Source organism: Clarias gariepinus, chromosome 15, assembly GCF_024256425.1.
Source record: "Clarias gariepinus isolate MV-2021 ecotype Netherlands chromosome 15, CGAR_prim_01v2, whole genome shotgun sequence".
NCBI classification, from domain to species: Eukaryota; Metazoa; Chordata; class Actinopteri; order Siluriformes; family Clariidae; genus Clarias; species Clarias gariepinus.
The window spans coordinates 4,129,411-4,145,671 of record NC_071114.1 but is presented as its reverse complement, the minus strand read 5'-3'; the positions used below and the strand labels follow the sequence as shown (position 1 = coordinate 4,145,671).

At 38.6% G+C, this 16,261-nt stretch overlaps 1 protein-coding gene across 3 annotated transcripts in view; it reads left to right on the top strand.

Annotated features, from left to right (window-relative positions):
* Positions 1-8,186: 8,186 nt before the first annotated feature.
* dot1l (DOT1-like histone H3K79 methyltransferase) overlaps positions 8,187-16,261 on the top strand; it is a 40,355-nt gene continuing 32,280 nt past the window's right edge. Inside the window, exon 1 of one of the 3 annotated variants that reach the window (XM_053512836.1) lies at positions 8,187-8,515. In XM_053512836.1, the coding sequence (XP_053368811.1) occupies positions 8,435-8,515 (81 nt within the window). In that variant the 5' untranslated portion in view covers positions 8,187-8,434. The remainder of the gene's footprint in view (positions 8,516-16,261) is intronic. The other 2 variants (XM_053512837.1, XM_053512838.1) reach the window with 2 other exon arrangements.

The following is a 16,261-nucleotide window of genomic DNA, read 5'->3' as shown; positions in this document are numbered from 1 at the left end:
CTAATCGGATCATTAACGGCTCTTCCTGAGTGGAAGTGGGTGTGTTAGAGTGTTAGGGAAATGTGCAAGACAGAGGTTACTCCAGGAATCCATAGAGTCAAAATGGCTTTCATAAGTCTTCCAACAAAAGAATCTTATTTCATACCCTGAAATGATTTGGAGAGACGTTGTGTCGTTTCTTCTGCTAATGTACTCAAATTCAGAGGCAGACACCTAAAACACGACCTACCAAAACAACAAACAATTAAAAATGCATCTCACGAAACCCAATGACTCAAACGCTAACCCAGAAGTTTCATCAAACAAGTAACAACTATAAAAACCAATTAAGGTGATCCTTGACTTTAATAAATCCAACAGCATGTCCTTTTATTTCCTAACCGTTAATCGCAGAGAATATCACCGTGACATTCTCAAAAGTTTAATCAATCCAACAAAAGTTCAACAGATTTTCTTCCGTCAGCTGTCCATCTTCAATAAGCTTACAAAGAAAAATCTTACACGGATTACTGACTATAAAAGCTAACGAGATAACTCTTTACCCATCTATCGAAAGAACCTTCCCTCTTACGATACTTTAAAATCCGATTTGGTTAATTAATCTTAATTTATGTCTTCGTTCAGTTTCATGGTAGGAGCCTTTCATCCATGAGCATCAGGGCCTCAGGGAAGGCTCCGAAGAAATCCCCTAGTGTTCAGTGATCACATAGCAACAGCAGAGAGAAAATAATCTGATTGGCTGAATTTTATCTTACTAAAGGTGTTACCACTGAAATATACAGTAATATAGTGCCGTAAATCCTGATAGAAAATCTTCTATTAAGTAACAAGTAGAAATAATTCATTGCTAAAATCATAATTATTTTTTTACAGAATGCAGCGGTACCTCGGCATACGAATGCCCTGCCTCATGAATTTCGCTTTAAGAACTGGATTTTTACTATAATTTTGCATTGTGTGCATCATTTAGTGAAGACATACCACAATGGGTCCAAAGAATGTTATTAAGGACTGCAGCAAGAAGAAAAGGGACCCACTTTCAGTTTGTTTTTTAAAGCATCTGGTGTCAAGAGGAATCATAAATTTACATTTAGGCATTTGGCAGACACTCTTATCCAGAGCGACTTTTTTTTTTTTTTATCTCATATACATCTGAGCAGTTAAGGGCCTTGCTCAAGGTCCCAACAGTGGCAACTTGGTGGTTTTGGGGTTTAAACCTGGGATCTTCTGAACCATAGTCCAATGCCTTAACCACTGAGCTACCCCTGGCCCTTTTAAGTGAGGTTAAGTTTAAAAGGGGATAGGTTAAGTGAGATTTAATGTCTATTTATTTCATATTTTACCTCATTCACATGTCTTTTTAAATGTTTTAATTGTTTTTAGGTGCAAAAATATTATTACAGTGTTGGAAATTGGTAATATTTTTGGGTGGCAGGAACGGATTATCTGCATTTACATTATTTGCTATAGGTTTCGCAATACGACATTTCACCTTAAGAACTCGCCTCTGGAATGAATTAAATTTATATGCCGAATCAGGTCCAACAACAAATTTTTTTTTACAACACAAACTATCAAAAAAAAATTCTTTATTTCTTCGTTTTGATGGGGCAAGAAGGAGTAAATGACTCTCCTGCATCAAGCAAAGAAAACAACTAAGGAAAAATTGAGAAATAACTGGAATAATGGAAATAATGGAATTGGTTTAAGAGCTGTCTGACACATATTAAAACCTGAAAGACTAATGCTGAACCATCAACTTCTCAGAAGGAATGTAGTCATAAACTAATCATGAATGAACATGATCAGGGCTCACTTAAACATCCGGTGAAGATGCATCATAAAAACTAACAGCTGTGTGACCATGAAAAAACACTTGTTAGTGAGACTCATCAAGAAAAAATGCTTCAGTTTGTTGGGGAGCATAAAGACTGATGAGTCCAGATCGAGCCTATTCCAGAGAGATGTCAGGGTAAGAATGGAAGGACATGAAGCGGTATAGTGTCCACTGTACAAGCCTCTGAAGGCAGTGTTATGATCTGAGGTTGATCAGTTGCTCAGGTCTAGACTCAATAAAATAAAGTCAGCTGATGAATTGAATGTACTAAATGACGAGGGTATCATATCTATGGAGATTGGCTTCAATTTATCTTTTAACATTCTTTCATATTCTATGATTTAGATTGTGAAAGAGTGATTCTGGGAGCATAAGGAATCGTTTTCACACCTAATTCTTTGGGATGTCCTGGGGGACTTTTACGAAGTGGTTGAAGTCTCTCACTATTCATACAAGATCTCATCCTATCCTGAGATTAGCTTTATCCTCAGCATAATTGAATGCCAATCAAGAGAGAAATAAATGTTGTTATGTAACATACAATTGTGGAAACAATTCTACAGTGAATGTGCTTTCTCATTAAAGCTAAATGTAGTCAGGTAAAATATTGGAGTTTTATATGTTCTCCTTGTCCTCTATGAAGATTAGCGAACAGGATGGATTTGAGAGCACAGAAATTTCAGAGAAGAGAGTGTGTGTGTGTGTGTGTGTGGACATGTGAGGAGGGAAGCTGTGCATCTAATGCCACAATATCACACAATAGCCACCCACTCACTATTCAAATTCAGATATAAAAGAGGTTTCTGTGGGTGGCTGAGTAGCATCTGTGAATCCTCCTAAAATCGCCTGAAATTCATAAATATATTCAAATGTCTGTGATTGTTTACCTCTTACAGGAAAAAAAGGCAGTTGTGCCGAGTAGAACTCAAAGTATCATAATGGCGCAGTAATCAAGCGTTTCCATATTTAGTCTACAGCATATTGTGCAGCTATAAAAATCACCAAAGTTTATAAACAGCACTGACGGAAACAGATAAAGAATTTTATTTATTTTGTGCCTATAATGCATTCAATCATCATGCTAGTATAATAATTTGCTAACTTAACCCTTGCATATGGTTCAGGTTAAATCTTATAAACATGAGCGTTTTGCTTTTCATTTGAAGAGGTGTTTAGCTCAGTGCTATAAAAGGTATGTTTCTGCAGCTGAGAACCGCAGTCTGTGAACTCCCACTGCTCTGCTAGCCTCTAGCAAAACACTCTTAAATAAGAAGCTGTTGTGGGTGGTAATGTCCACAGAACTGCTGCTTAACATAGCCTCTGCCTTTAGCTTCATGTCACAAGGAAATGCACTGAATGTAATTTACACATCAAGTCAAATCAGGTCAAGTGTTCATTGTCATCTATACTGATTTTACCTGTGACAGTTCCCCGGGAACCAATGCAGTGACACAATACAGAGAAGTTTATGAAACTAGTGCGACATGTGTCTGCCATGTCCCGTTGACCATTTAGCAGCAATAAACGTATCATCTGAACTGGTATGTTTAGATGCTGTCTTGCCCACTCTTATTGATCACTCATAAGAGTGATGCTGATGGTGGAGTAACTGATTGCTTTACTTCCCACATGTCTGTGTTTCCTTCTCCTTCTCCCTGTTAGTTATGCAGTCTCAGTTAGTCCTGCTGATGATCCAGACCCCTTCTGCCCTCCGGACCTGTCTGACTCATCTTGGTGCTCCGCTTCTGGTCTGAGATCTCGTCACACAGAATGTGGTCTGTTTAGGACGCGTGTTCCTGACCTCGGCTGATGCAGACAGCTGCTCTCTGAGGACTCAATAGTGCAGGACAGAAATTCTTACAAACAGTTTTGTACCTGAGCCTCCAATAACAAACTGGACTTTACATTAAGTTAAAGACATAAACTGTTATACTAAACTTCCAGCCTCCTAACACACAGTATGAGTGCAGATCAATCCCTGCTATCCGTTATCACCCAAATGAGGATGCGTTCCCTTTTGAGTCCGGTTCCTCCCAAGGTTTCTTCCTACTGCCATCTCAGGGAGTGTTTCCCTCTGCACCATCACCCTTGGCTTGTTCATCAGGGACAATCTGATCATTATAATGTATACATATTTTCTTACTCTTAATTTCCACATTTTTTTCGTGAAGCTGCTTTGTGACAATGACCATTGTTAAATGTGCTATATAAAAAAATTAATTAAATTGAATTGAAATGAATTGAGTTAAATTGTATAAGAGAGCCATAATAGTTCAAGTGTCCAATACCAGTATCATAAAAGCCAGGTCTCCTGAGATAGGTGACAGATGGCATTAGATAGAAAGAAATAATCACATAAGCGGGATCATTCGTACAGCATAACTTATCTTAAACCTTGTTTACGCTAAGTTGTACTTCTTTTGTACCACTTTCATACACTACCTGTTTGGTAATCTAAGAGTGAATCACAGATGAGAAATCGAAAAAGTTGATTGGATAAAGATTAAATCATTAAATCGACTCCACTTATACCAATTCAGCGCTGTACAGTAATTTCAGTCCAGCAGTTAATTTAGGACACACCCAAAGTTTGAAGCATGCAGATTACACTACACTGTCAAAACTATCATGGTTTATCATCTGACACATAATAGTTCATAACTTCCCTTATACATTTACATTTACATTTAGGCATTTGGCAGACACTCTTATCCAGAACGACTTACAAAAAGTGCTTTAATGTTTACATCATTGGATACATACTTACACTGGGTTAACTAGGTTAATAACTAAGTGCTATTAGTCCAACACAACTGGGAAGTACTGGAGAAACAGATGAGTCGTCGTTTAAGGATAGTCAAAGTCATTGCTGTACGGACATCTAGAGGAAGTTCATTCCACCACCTAGGTGCCAGAACAGAAAAGAGCCTGGATGAATGCCGCCCTAAGAGATGGTGGGATGAGGCGAGCAGTGCTGGAGGATCGGAGGGAACGTGGTGCAGTGCGTGGGGTAATTAGCGCAGAGAGGTAAGTGGGTGCTGGGCCATTATACTCAACATTTGGATTTTATTTATGGTTAAACTTCAGGCAAATACCTAAGGACTGGCAAAGTTTCATTAAATTCTGTCCAGCCAGTTTTGCGTAATGCTGTAAATAAAATCTAGCTGGACAGACAGACATACAGACAGAACTTGTATGAAATTGTATGAATCCGATGTATGAAACATAAAGATATAATTGAAAGAACAAGTTCTGATCATCTTTCTTTTATTTATAAAGATACCTGTATATGTCAACTAAGTCATAAAAAAACTGCACCCTGCAATCAACAGCATCAATAATCATCTTGCTTACACATTGTATGTAAAGGTATGAAAAAAGATTATTGACTAAAGTTAAAATTAAATTTAGGGCTTTAGGCTTTAAGTGGCACAGGGTCCAGGATGTACCCCGCTTATGTCCAAAGTCTCCTTGGATAGGCTTCGGGGCCCCCAAGACCCTGTATACAGGATAAAGCAGTATAGACAGTAAATAAATTAATTAATGAATGAATTTAAGGATTTAGGACCTCAGTGTTTTGAATAGACTTTTCTACATGTTGTGGTCGGGAAAAACGCTTCTGCTTCATGAAAACTGAAGCAAAGATAACGAGGAGATGCTTCTTCCCACCATTCAGGCTCTCAAACAGGTCAACTCTACAGTACAACTACCTTAACCAGATATTGGTCATCATTTCATTATTGCACAAACAATTAAAGATAGGACAAAAAAATTATTTAGGCATAAAAACAAATTCACAAAAATATTATTGAATCAGGATATTAGTAAAACCTTGTAATTGCAATATAAATCAAATCAGCACCTAGGTATCATGATATTATCATATCGGGTGGTCCCTGGTGATTCTCATCCCCACAAACAAGTTTACATATCTGCAGTTTATTCCACTCTAGTCCATACTGTTGCTGCCATCTATCTTTTAGATTGATAATATTATTATTTTTTTTTATATTACATTTTTTTCTTTTCTACCTGTATACAAGTAAATGTATTTTATGTCGCACGCCGTGCTGTGTATGGTTGTGTGTTATTGTGCAATAAAATTTTTGATCTCATTTTCATGAAAAATGAGAAGACAGATTATACATTTTTTCCCAATTTAAAAACCTGGGGTACTTGGAGTTTTTATAATCTGTCTAAATCCTTAGCAATATCCTGCTTATTACTCTGCTATCTGGCATGGCTAGCAACCCAACAGAAAAGGCTTTATCATTGAAAACTTTTATGTTTCAGCATGAAAGGCCAGAAAATTTGGTAGACAAAGCCAAAGCAGAAATATGAAACAAAACCCTTATTTGATCCTCATACATAAATTTTCTGGGAACTGCTTTCCTTTTAATTAAATGATTTATGAGCTTCAATGAGATGATTACGTCAACAGCGGCATGGTGGAAACTCTGGGGTGATGACGTGACAGTTCATCTGATAAAGAACGATCAGTAGGACCCTCCAGAACATCTGATGCTTGTCAAACTTTACTTTCAGTTGTGTCATTTCCTACAATGAATATTATGCCTTCCATGAGTTAAGACTGACTTGAGCACAAAGCTCTACAGTGAATAGAAACTAATTGTGTAGCGATCTATTTACAGAAGAAATGTTTCGCATAAAAGAATTGCTCTGAAAAGGGCAAACCTCCAACCAAAATAAACATCTGGCTAGCAACAATACCACACGTCTTTTCTTCATATAGCAATGAAACAACATCCTGCATTACAAATGACTGAAATGACTCTCATCAGAAGAAGGCTTACAAAAAACAAGGGCAGGAGCGAGTGACATTAAAGTAACCTTAAATGAAGCAATATTTCGAATGACTACAGCTTTGTTTTTGCTTTGCCTGTTTAGAATACAGCAATGACAGGGTACTGTTGCCAAAATTCAACAAACCGCTCTTCCCACATTAAGTTTACTTTTAACCACCTCCACTACAGTATTTGTAGCTGTCCCATGTTTAGTGTAATCCTACGCCATCTTCATTTTGGTAACGTTTAGAAGTGTAGAAGCAGGCTTCATATCCTGAGACTTGAATACAATTTTTCTGACACTGCCAAAATCAGTGTTATCTTTGTTATCAGCTGTCTTTGGACACAGTCGCTGGTGATTATGTCACATTATGCATTGTAAGACCACCTATCTCAACTCCAGAAGAAATATGTTACTTTACAATGTAGGATTTTGCCTGTGACAGCAAACTCAAGCCAAAATGTATGCAGTCTAACCCTGGCTTTAGGCTGTTGATCAGCATATCAGACTAGCATCACAGTTGGGTCATTGACAAAGTCATTCAGATCCTGATGTTTGTCCAATTTTCCTGCTTTCAATACATCAATTAGTTGCTGCATAATATACCCCTTGACAGATGCTATTGTGCCATTCTAATGAGATAATCAATGTCACTCATGAAACATTCTAGTGGTTTAGATAGATAGATAGATAGATAGATAGATAGATAGATAGATAGATAGATAGATAGACAGACACTCACCAACAGATAGATAGACACAGACAGACACAGACCGATAGATAGATAGATAGATAGACAGACAGACAGACAGATAGACAGATAGATAGATAGATAGATAGATAGATAGATAGATAGACACTCACCAACAGATAGATAGACACAGACAGACACAGACCGATAGATAGATAGATAGACAGTCCGATAGATAGATGTGTTTCCATAATTAGATTATGATATACATATAAAGGGAGCCATGTCTATTTGAGTAGAGATTTAATAAAAATCATTAAATTATATGTTCTTATTTGGGGCAGAATTTATGCTACTGGTCAAGTTTAATAGGAAGAAGAAACATTTCAGTTAAAAATAAAGCTAACTATGGGAGGGGTTTCAAAAGGCGCCAATACAAACGAACAGTTATTACGTTTTGACCCGGCATGGGTGCGCATGCGCACAAGGCGACCGTCACTACCTCTGGTGGTTAGTAGCCGTCATTACTGTTAGTGTACAGCTTACTATATTAAAATAGTACAATAAGAATAATAATTAAAAAATCTAAACACAATTTATATGCCATTAGATATGAATGCGAATGTAGTGTGGCTATGGAAACAGCGACAAGAACACAATCTTAATTAATAATAATTATCATAGATTATTAGATAGATTATTATTATTATAATCATGGTAATAGTGATAATTATGGTAATGGAAAAATGTGGTGTTTTTTGTGGTAATTACTGTTAATTGTTGTATAAACCAGTCTGACACTCGGAGTCTCTCTGTGGGTGTAGTAACTGCAGTGACTCGGGGGCAGAGCGGCAGGTTTTCCCCCCTACGCCGGGCAAGATGGCGGCGGGAGCGCCGAGGTGGAGCAGCTGCTCAGTCTGAGCAGCTTTTACATGCGATTTACTCACTCAAATACGTAACTTAAAGCTGAAAACAGCACGGTTTTGTTGGTTTGTAAGTTACCTCTCAACTTTCGTTAAGTTTTGAATATTTTTTTAGTCAGGATGTTCACATTTTAGTCATCTTTTACTCTGGTCCGAGTGAACAAGGCGGAAAGTATAATGGGAGAGAAGCTCGAGCTGAAGCTCAAGTCGCCGGTCGGAGCCGAAGCTGCGGGATATCCGTGGCCTTTACCGGTATATGTAAGTATTTTGGGGGATTTTTTAATCAGTATATTTAGATGTATGTATATCGGTGTAAAAATGTATAATTTTTATTGTATGCGGCTAATGAATGGCTTCATGATTAGCGTTAGCTTAGCAGCAGTGCGCTCGAGCGTGGCTCAGCTCTGAGGGAGACTTCGTTAGCAACCAAGCTAACGTTTTTGATTTTTGACTTATTTGTTATGTATTGTTCGTGAGAATGATTGTTTGTTCAACCATGGCACACAAATTTTTAATAACCACTGAAAACCTGACAAAGAGGAAGCTCTTAAGTAAGACACTTTTTGAACCCGACTTGACGCTTAGCACTTCCCGGGCAGTGATAATTTTATATTTTTTTGCGATATTTGTGAAGACTTTGTCGTGTAAACAAGTTTTTTTTCATTGGTATTTATTTTATTTATTATTTCAAGGCAAACTAAATAGTCACGACTTGTAGCAATAAAGCAAGCTAGCTAGCAAGGACTAACGTTTGAAGGGTTGAATGGCTGTCAGTTTGTTAAAACGTGTTGAAAAACATGTAGACTAGGCTAGACATAGTGAAGTCGCTGGTTTAAGTGTGTGCTGGTTAACATCGAGTTAATAACCAGGTCATTGGTTCAGAACACCCTGGTTAGAGAGAGTGAGAGCAGTGCCAGCACCCGGGCTAATGCTAGCTGCTGGTGTTTTGTCTACAGTAACGTTAGTAATGAGAGGGTGGAGATAACTGAAGGAGAGGAATGTGATGAATATCTGATACAAGTCTGTGTGTGAAGTGCTCTAAGAAAAGTGTGTTTGTATGGAAGGAAGCATGAGTAGGACAGGTGATATTCAGGTGGTATTCCTGTGCCTAACAATAGCAAGGTTGTGTGTGTTTGTTGGATGTTAGAGTCGTGTTCTCTCACTTCCGGTCAGTGTCTCCTGCAGCACTGCTCTGGTGTTCTTCAGAAGCCTTTTAGAGAAAGAAAGAAAGAATTAATGTTTAAGCTCATCAGCTTGAATGTAATCAATGATATTATTATTTCAGGTTGAAGCCCATGCACATGTCTTTCTGTAGGGCAGAACTATCTGCCTAACTTATTAATACAATGAAAAATAACGAGTATCTTATGCTTTGTTTGTGCCAAGTTGTACTTATTTTGTTGTCAGCCCGATACACTCCGTGTTCGGTAATCAGAGAGTGAATCACAGATGAGAAATTGGGGAAAAAAGTTTTGTCTTAAAACAACTCCAGCGTGTTAAAATTTACTTGTACCACTCGATGATGCTCCCACAGTTTGACGCATCCGCAGTACGCCGTCAAAACCTGCAGTTTATAATCTGGCACAAAACTGCGCATAACGTTTCTTCTATTCAACATTTTGATTTGCTTTATGGTGCAGGTTTAACTTCAGGCAAATACGCCATAAGAACTGCCAAAGTTTCATAAAATCATGTCCAGACGGTTGTATGCGTAATGCTGTGACATAAATCTGGATAGACGGACAGAAATTTTCTGAGACTGGTTTTGGGTCTTCCAATGTATGAAAAATAAAAAATATCATTGAAAAAGTGAGTTCTGACCAATGTACAGACAAAACCTAAACTTTATCACGCAGACTGAGGGCTAACATGTTTCCCCTAACCTCACCACATCATTATGCATCACACTCCCTTGCAATGTTTACACCTGGCAGCACAGGTACGGGACAAGGTCAGGGATGTATTGTAATCCACTCATTCAGAGGTGGTCTGGGAACCATGTCATGTTTGTAGTGTGAACACACAAGCAGGCCGATGCATCCTGGACAGAGAGAAAGGGTGAACTAATCAACACCGTCATTACTCCAACTGGTAAATACCTAATGAGTATAAGGCAGTGTGGAAAGCAGTAGAGATCTCTCTGGAGCTCAAAAGACGTGCACAGACAGCGTAGACGAAAGCAGCTGGTCTGTATAGCTTTTTTAATCATCTCATCTCTCATTCATTTATGCAGTCTTCTCCAAATGTATTGAACCAGCAATATCCATCCTTCGGGTGTTGTTTTTTGGTACAGATGCATTTTTAAAATGGCAGATATAATACATCAGAAGTTTATTTTGCATTTTATCATATTTCCATTTAAATATGTTAAACAAATAATGATACAAGGGATCATTTGCTCAAAACCACCTACCTTTGAACTGATAAAAAATATTGGAACCCGATTAACTGGTTTCCTCGTCACTGTGTGCTGTTAGTGGTAATTAATATGTCTAAATATCTACTCACATAGACATTATAACATCAACAAATTCTATAAATACAAGATGTCTTTATCCAGAGCAGCTTAGACTACTTTCACATTCCAAACCACATTGTTCAGCTCCAATTTATTTCGTTGTTGGATTGGATTTGCATGTTGTGACGAGACACATTCATAAATGCAAATGAATTTGATCTGACTCTTATGTAGACGCGTTTGTGCTCTGAAACAGTATGAATGCTTATGCAGATACAACTTTGCTCACGGTTTGTGTCCTTGGATGTAAGGGTTTTCCAAGCTCATTCGTTTATGGCCACATTTAGTTATTTTCTATTAAAATTATCCCAAACACTGCTCTGTTTCTGTAGGTTCCCTCCAGTTTTGCTCAGACAGATTCCTTAATCCAAAAATATCTGCTAATTCAGTGGATCTGATTTCTCTGTTGCTGCTGAGATGAAATCCCTGCACTGCCGATGCCAAAAAAAAACCCATCAGATCTGAGAGTTCGTTCAGCCCCTAAAATCAGATCTGTGTCACATTAAGGTTAAAAAAAAACTAATTTATTTTAGTCAATTCAGTCTGGTAATGTGAATATATCTTATGTTAACTGAGCAGTTAGTTGTTAAGGGCCTAATAGTGGAAGTTGAAATTTGCAATAAGCTACAAAAGTCCTCAAAACAAAAGCGTCTACTAAACTGAAAGTAAAGCCAAAGTGTGAAAAAGAACGGATCTGCTGCTGGTATAAAACTTAGCGATCGAGCACAGTAGAGCTGGTGTCACAATTATGGCAGCAGAAGTCTACAGAAACATCCTGTCTGCTTGTTTACATGGAAGTACATCCAGTCTAATTGTAAGTAATGTCTCTTGTGTCTTATAACCATTTTTTTTTTTATCTCAAACCCAAATGTATTCACTTTAATAGGGGGAAAAAAGGGAAGACCTTGCCGTCCCAATACTTTTGGAGGGAGCTGAAATTGTAAGCAAACCACTCAATGGAAATGTCCGAATCAGCGTTTACAGTTTGTAAGATGATTCCCGGGACATTTCTGCCTAAAGATAAAAGCAGTGGAAGGCAGTAGTGTTTGGAATCTGAGTACAAGTGGCCACCGGAGACACGTTAATAATACCAGGGGTGAACAGCTCAGTGTGTTGGCTGTCCACTAGGGATCGGATCAACCGAGAACGAATTTTAAGACGTGAACTAGTTCTGAAAGGACCCTCTCAATCTCTGCAGTCTTTCACATGATTGGTAGTCTCAGTAATCAACAGGGGAGATCGTGTATGCCATCCTTTCCACGTCAAGAGCGTAATAGGTAGAGGCTTGCGGCAAACCATTACACCAGTTGAACTTGAGCGTTTTAATTGTTCAGTTTGTACGTTCCTGATGAGTGTTTATCTGACATGAGCACAAGGCATTAACGCTCCATTTGACGTCAAAGATAAAGTCATGACTTGCTTTTTTTTTTTTTTTTTTTTTACTGTTACTTGTTCAAGCGTTGGAGTGGAGAGGAAGCCATGTGAGGATTCAGATGCTTCTGTATTAAAAAAAAGAACAAGGGATAAAACATTTCCTGCAGTTTGTCCTTTTTCAGTTTTTGTACTGACCAGAGTATAAACAAACCAATTAAATCCCCCCCCTAATGTGACCTCATATAAGAAGAGCCTCTCCCCCTGGCTTTGTTGCTCAGTGCCACAGCACTCTGGTAAGGCATGGCTCAGCAGTTCATAATTAACATAGATGGGATGGATTTGGTAGAGGAGTGAAGTGTATAGTTTGAGGTGTGATTCTCTGGAGCAGTAACACACTTTGGGGGAGAAGTAACACCTGTGTTAACTCGTTAAACAATTGACTCGATCCAGCATAGAGAAATAAATAATGAAGGATAAAAGCAAAACACTGCCATGGGCGCAGCGTGTGACAAAAAGCCAAGACTGAATCCCAGACGTTAATCATATGCTGCTGGTGTGAATGAAAAATGTCTGGTCTGAAGGTGAGGTCCGGGGTGAAAAATGCCAATAATGTTTTAAATTCCTCAATAGTTTTTTTCTTCTTCTTGTTTTTCTCCAACACATGGGTGTGTGAAATGCAGATGTTGCCTCTCAAGGTGACCAGTTGTGAAAAATTTTCCTGAAAAGAGACCGCTCCCAGATGTGGGCGTACTTTTTTTTTTTTTTTTTTTGGTTTTGTTTTTTAGGAAAAATTATACAAGTAAACGATGAGACAAAGGAAAATCTTAACATGAAAAGTGAGATTCAAATGATTGTGTTAAAAGGTCTGTGTGAAGTACAATGGTGTAAATGATAAATACTAGTTGGTCTGTGCTTCTGCTTTGAGAGCTGTGTCATATTACATGTTACATATTACACATTACAAACATGTTCAGCTATGGATCCTCACACGAGTAATCGTAGTTGATGTACGGGTGTGTGTGTTGTACAGTACTCTGGGTTGTTTTAATAGTGGTTGGCAATCGGATTGATTTTCAGGAAAAACGACGAGTGCAAGAAGCATCGCAGTTTATGGTTAAGCTAAATATTAATCCATCATCATCCCATAATCGGTCATGGAATGGGTATCGACTCCCAGCACTAGTATGTCCTGTTTTGTGTGTGTTTTTGCTTGTTTTTCTTAAGTTGCAGTGTGTTCTCATATCTGTTAAGTTCTGTGATAAAGTTGAACAGAATATTTTTCCACAAAGCCCCAAGCGACTTGTCGTCCTCACACTCGCACTGTTCCCCCTTTCTTCTCTGTATTCCAGGAGAACTGGGAGAGTGAGGTCGATGAGTTCATACTCTCATCCCTGGCTCTTTCTCTCTCTCTCCCTCTCTCTCTCCTTCCTTGCAGACCGTTTTCCACAAAAGATTTTCTAACTGAATGATGTAAGCTTGGACCCAGATCACGAATAATTCTTAACAAAAATTTCCATCGAGGTGACGCGGTTCCTCTCCTGAAGGTGTAGTTATGATGTTTCACCATGACATCGTGAGAACTACCCCGCATGGGGTTGTGGTGGGGTTGGTTTACGATTCTGCCACGGTGACTGTTGTGCTCTGTATCATAACGTGACGGAGTGAGCTGATGATGACCTGTGGGTGGTTTTTCAATTCGACATGGCTTTGGGCCATGACACGGCCGATGAGCTGTCTTAAAGGTGATAGACCTCAAGATTATTCATCGTTACAGCAGGAAAATTAACTTGTACTCTGTGACATAAATGTGAGTCACTGTGAGTGGTACTGTAGAAGCAAGAGATGTCAGTGTGTGAGTGAGTCACGTATTTACGCTACCATTCACGACAGAGGGTTATGCTGTGTTCTCTCTCTCTCACTGTGTGTATGTATGTGTGTGTGAGAGAGAGCTCTCCTTGCATGCCCCATCTGGTGTTATTTTTAGCTGCTGCGCAGGCGTTGCTGTGTGGGAACCCACAGGAACACTGCCCCCTTTCTGCTGCACATGCTCAAACACACACACACGCACACACTCCTCCTACACACAAACCGTGCTCAGATTTCGTATTTACGTCTTGGGTAATTGGTCATAAACGGACAGCTGAGATGGCCATCCGTTCACACCTGGTATTTTTGTTTCTCAAGTGCATCCTGTCACTTTCTATGATCACATTTCCTTAGAAGTAGGGTTGCCAAATCTTAAAGAAGTGTTAAGAAATGATGATTAGATGCATCAATAAACATGTTCACTGGAAAATAATGGAGAACGTTATAATGAGAGCCAAATTCAAGTCTAGACTACTACATCACACTTCCATGTTCATGATCGCTGTGTCAGTTTGTCTAACAGATCTTTTTCAAATTAATCAGAAAGTTTATCACTGTAGTACATTGTGTATGTACAACATCATAGGAGCATCAGGGGTAAGAAGATAAGTCAGATGCCTGAGGAGGGCGGTTATGATGATCTGGGGTCTAATCTCTGCAGTGTTACATGTACAAAAAATAAAGCAAGCTGACGACCTGAATGTACTGAATGACCAGGTTTTGCACCTCAGTTTATTGTTTCCTCCATGATTCTTCCACCAGACATATTCCAAGATGATGAACCTGTCAGGATGAAAAAATGGTTCACGGAGACATCATTTTCACACATGGATTGGTTACTGCAGAGTCCAGACCATAACCCCATTGAGAATCTTTGGGACGTGATGGAAAAGGGTTTAATTAGCAGTTTGACTCTCACATCATCAGTACAAGATCTTAGGCAGAAATTTAACAGACTCTGTAAATGTTGTGACATTGCATAAGCTTATCGAAATGAGGCGATGGAAAGAAATATTACTGTTGGCCAGTGTATGTTTAGTCAACTGAGCAAATAATTTATAGAGTGTTAGGCAGACGCTTGAAGATTTCTTTTTAATTTGGTTCTGTAATTCTATTTTAGAAGCAATAAATGTGTGTTAACGGTTTCCGATGTGGTGGTGTCACAATACCAAAAAAATATTTTTTCTAATACCATCAAGAATTTCAATCCTTTTTGACATCGTCTCTCTGAGGCAGGTTCATTAGAGGGTTAGAAATGTTAGCAATGTTCTGGAGATGAGTGTTATATCAGATTCCCGATTAGTGTGTGAGATACCGTACATAGAAAACATTCTGATGAGGCGGATAAGGCGTTATCTACAACTAGGTTACGTCAGACGGTCAGGTAGTTTTCTAAATTAAGCTGTTGTCTTCGATATGCGGAATGGAGTTTGATACAGTGTGAATCATGGAATTAGTAGAGTTTTATTTCTATTTCCATGAAGGTGAACAACTTTCCTTTTTTTGACCTCGATGATGATTGTTGTTTTTCCGATTACTCAGTTAGTCAGGTGCTCTAGTGATTGTTTTCTTGTTGGTGATTAATTTGTCAGTAATCCCCCCCCTTTTTTTTTTTTTTTTTTTTTTTTTTTTAGATGTGGTATTTGTACCCATGGTCTATCACTAAGCTCTAAAACACAGACATTTTAATTACAGGAACACTTCACTCAGTCAGTCAGTCTCTATTGCTTGGATTCTGGTTTGTTCCCTTGCAGGATGTAGAAGTGGTGGTGTGGTGTGGTGGTGAGTGTAAGGCAGGGGTTTGAGTATCATGGAGTATGAGGCGGAGTTTGAAGAGGAAGTGGGGTCCAGCAGTGGCGCGCTCAGGCATGTTCTTGTGCTCTTGATGGCAGAAACTGGGTCACTGGGTCATGTCGTGCCATGTACAAATCCGTTTCTCTCACAAGACAGATTTATCCTGTGTGCAGGGTGAAAGGTGTTTATAATGATTGTACAGAAAACACAAGATTGATTTGAGAGTTGATTGGGATGCAACAAAAAGTTGAAAGAGGTTTCCTTTTACGAAGCTTGTCGGACAAATAGCACATTGGTTAACATCTGAGGTGTCTGTAGTGTTTATTTATTTATTTATTTATTCATCTTTGTGCCTGGTCTTAGAGATGAGTGGAAAGATCAGTTCAGTTATACATCAGGATTCTTTTGTCTGGCAATTCATTTATTGCTCCTTCTAGAATAATAACAGCCCA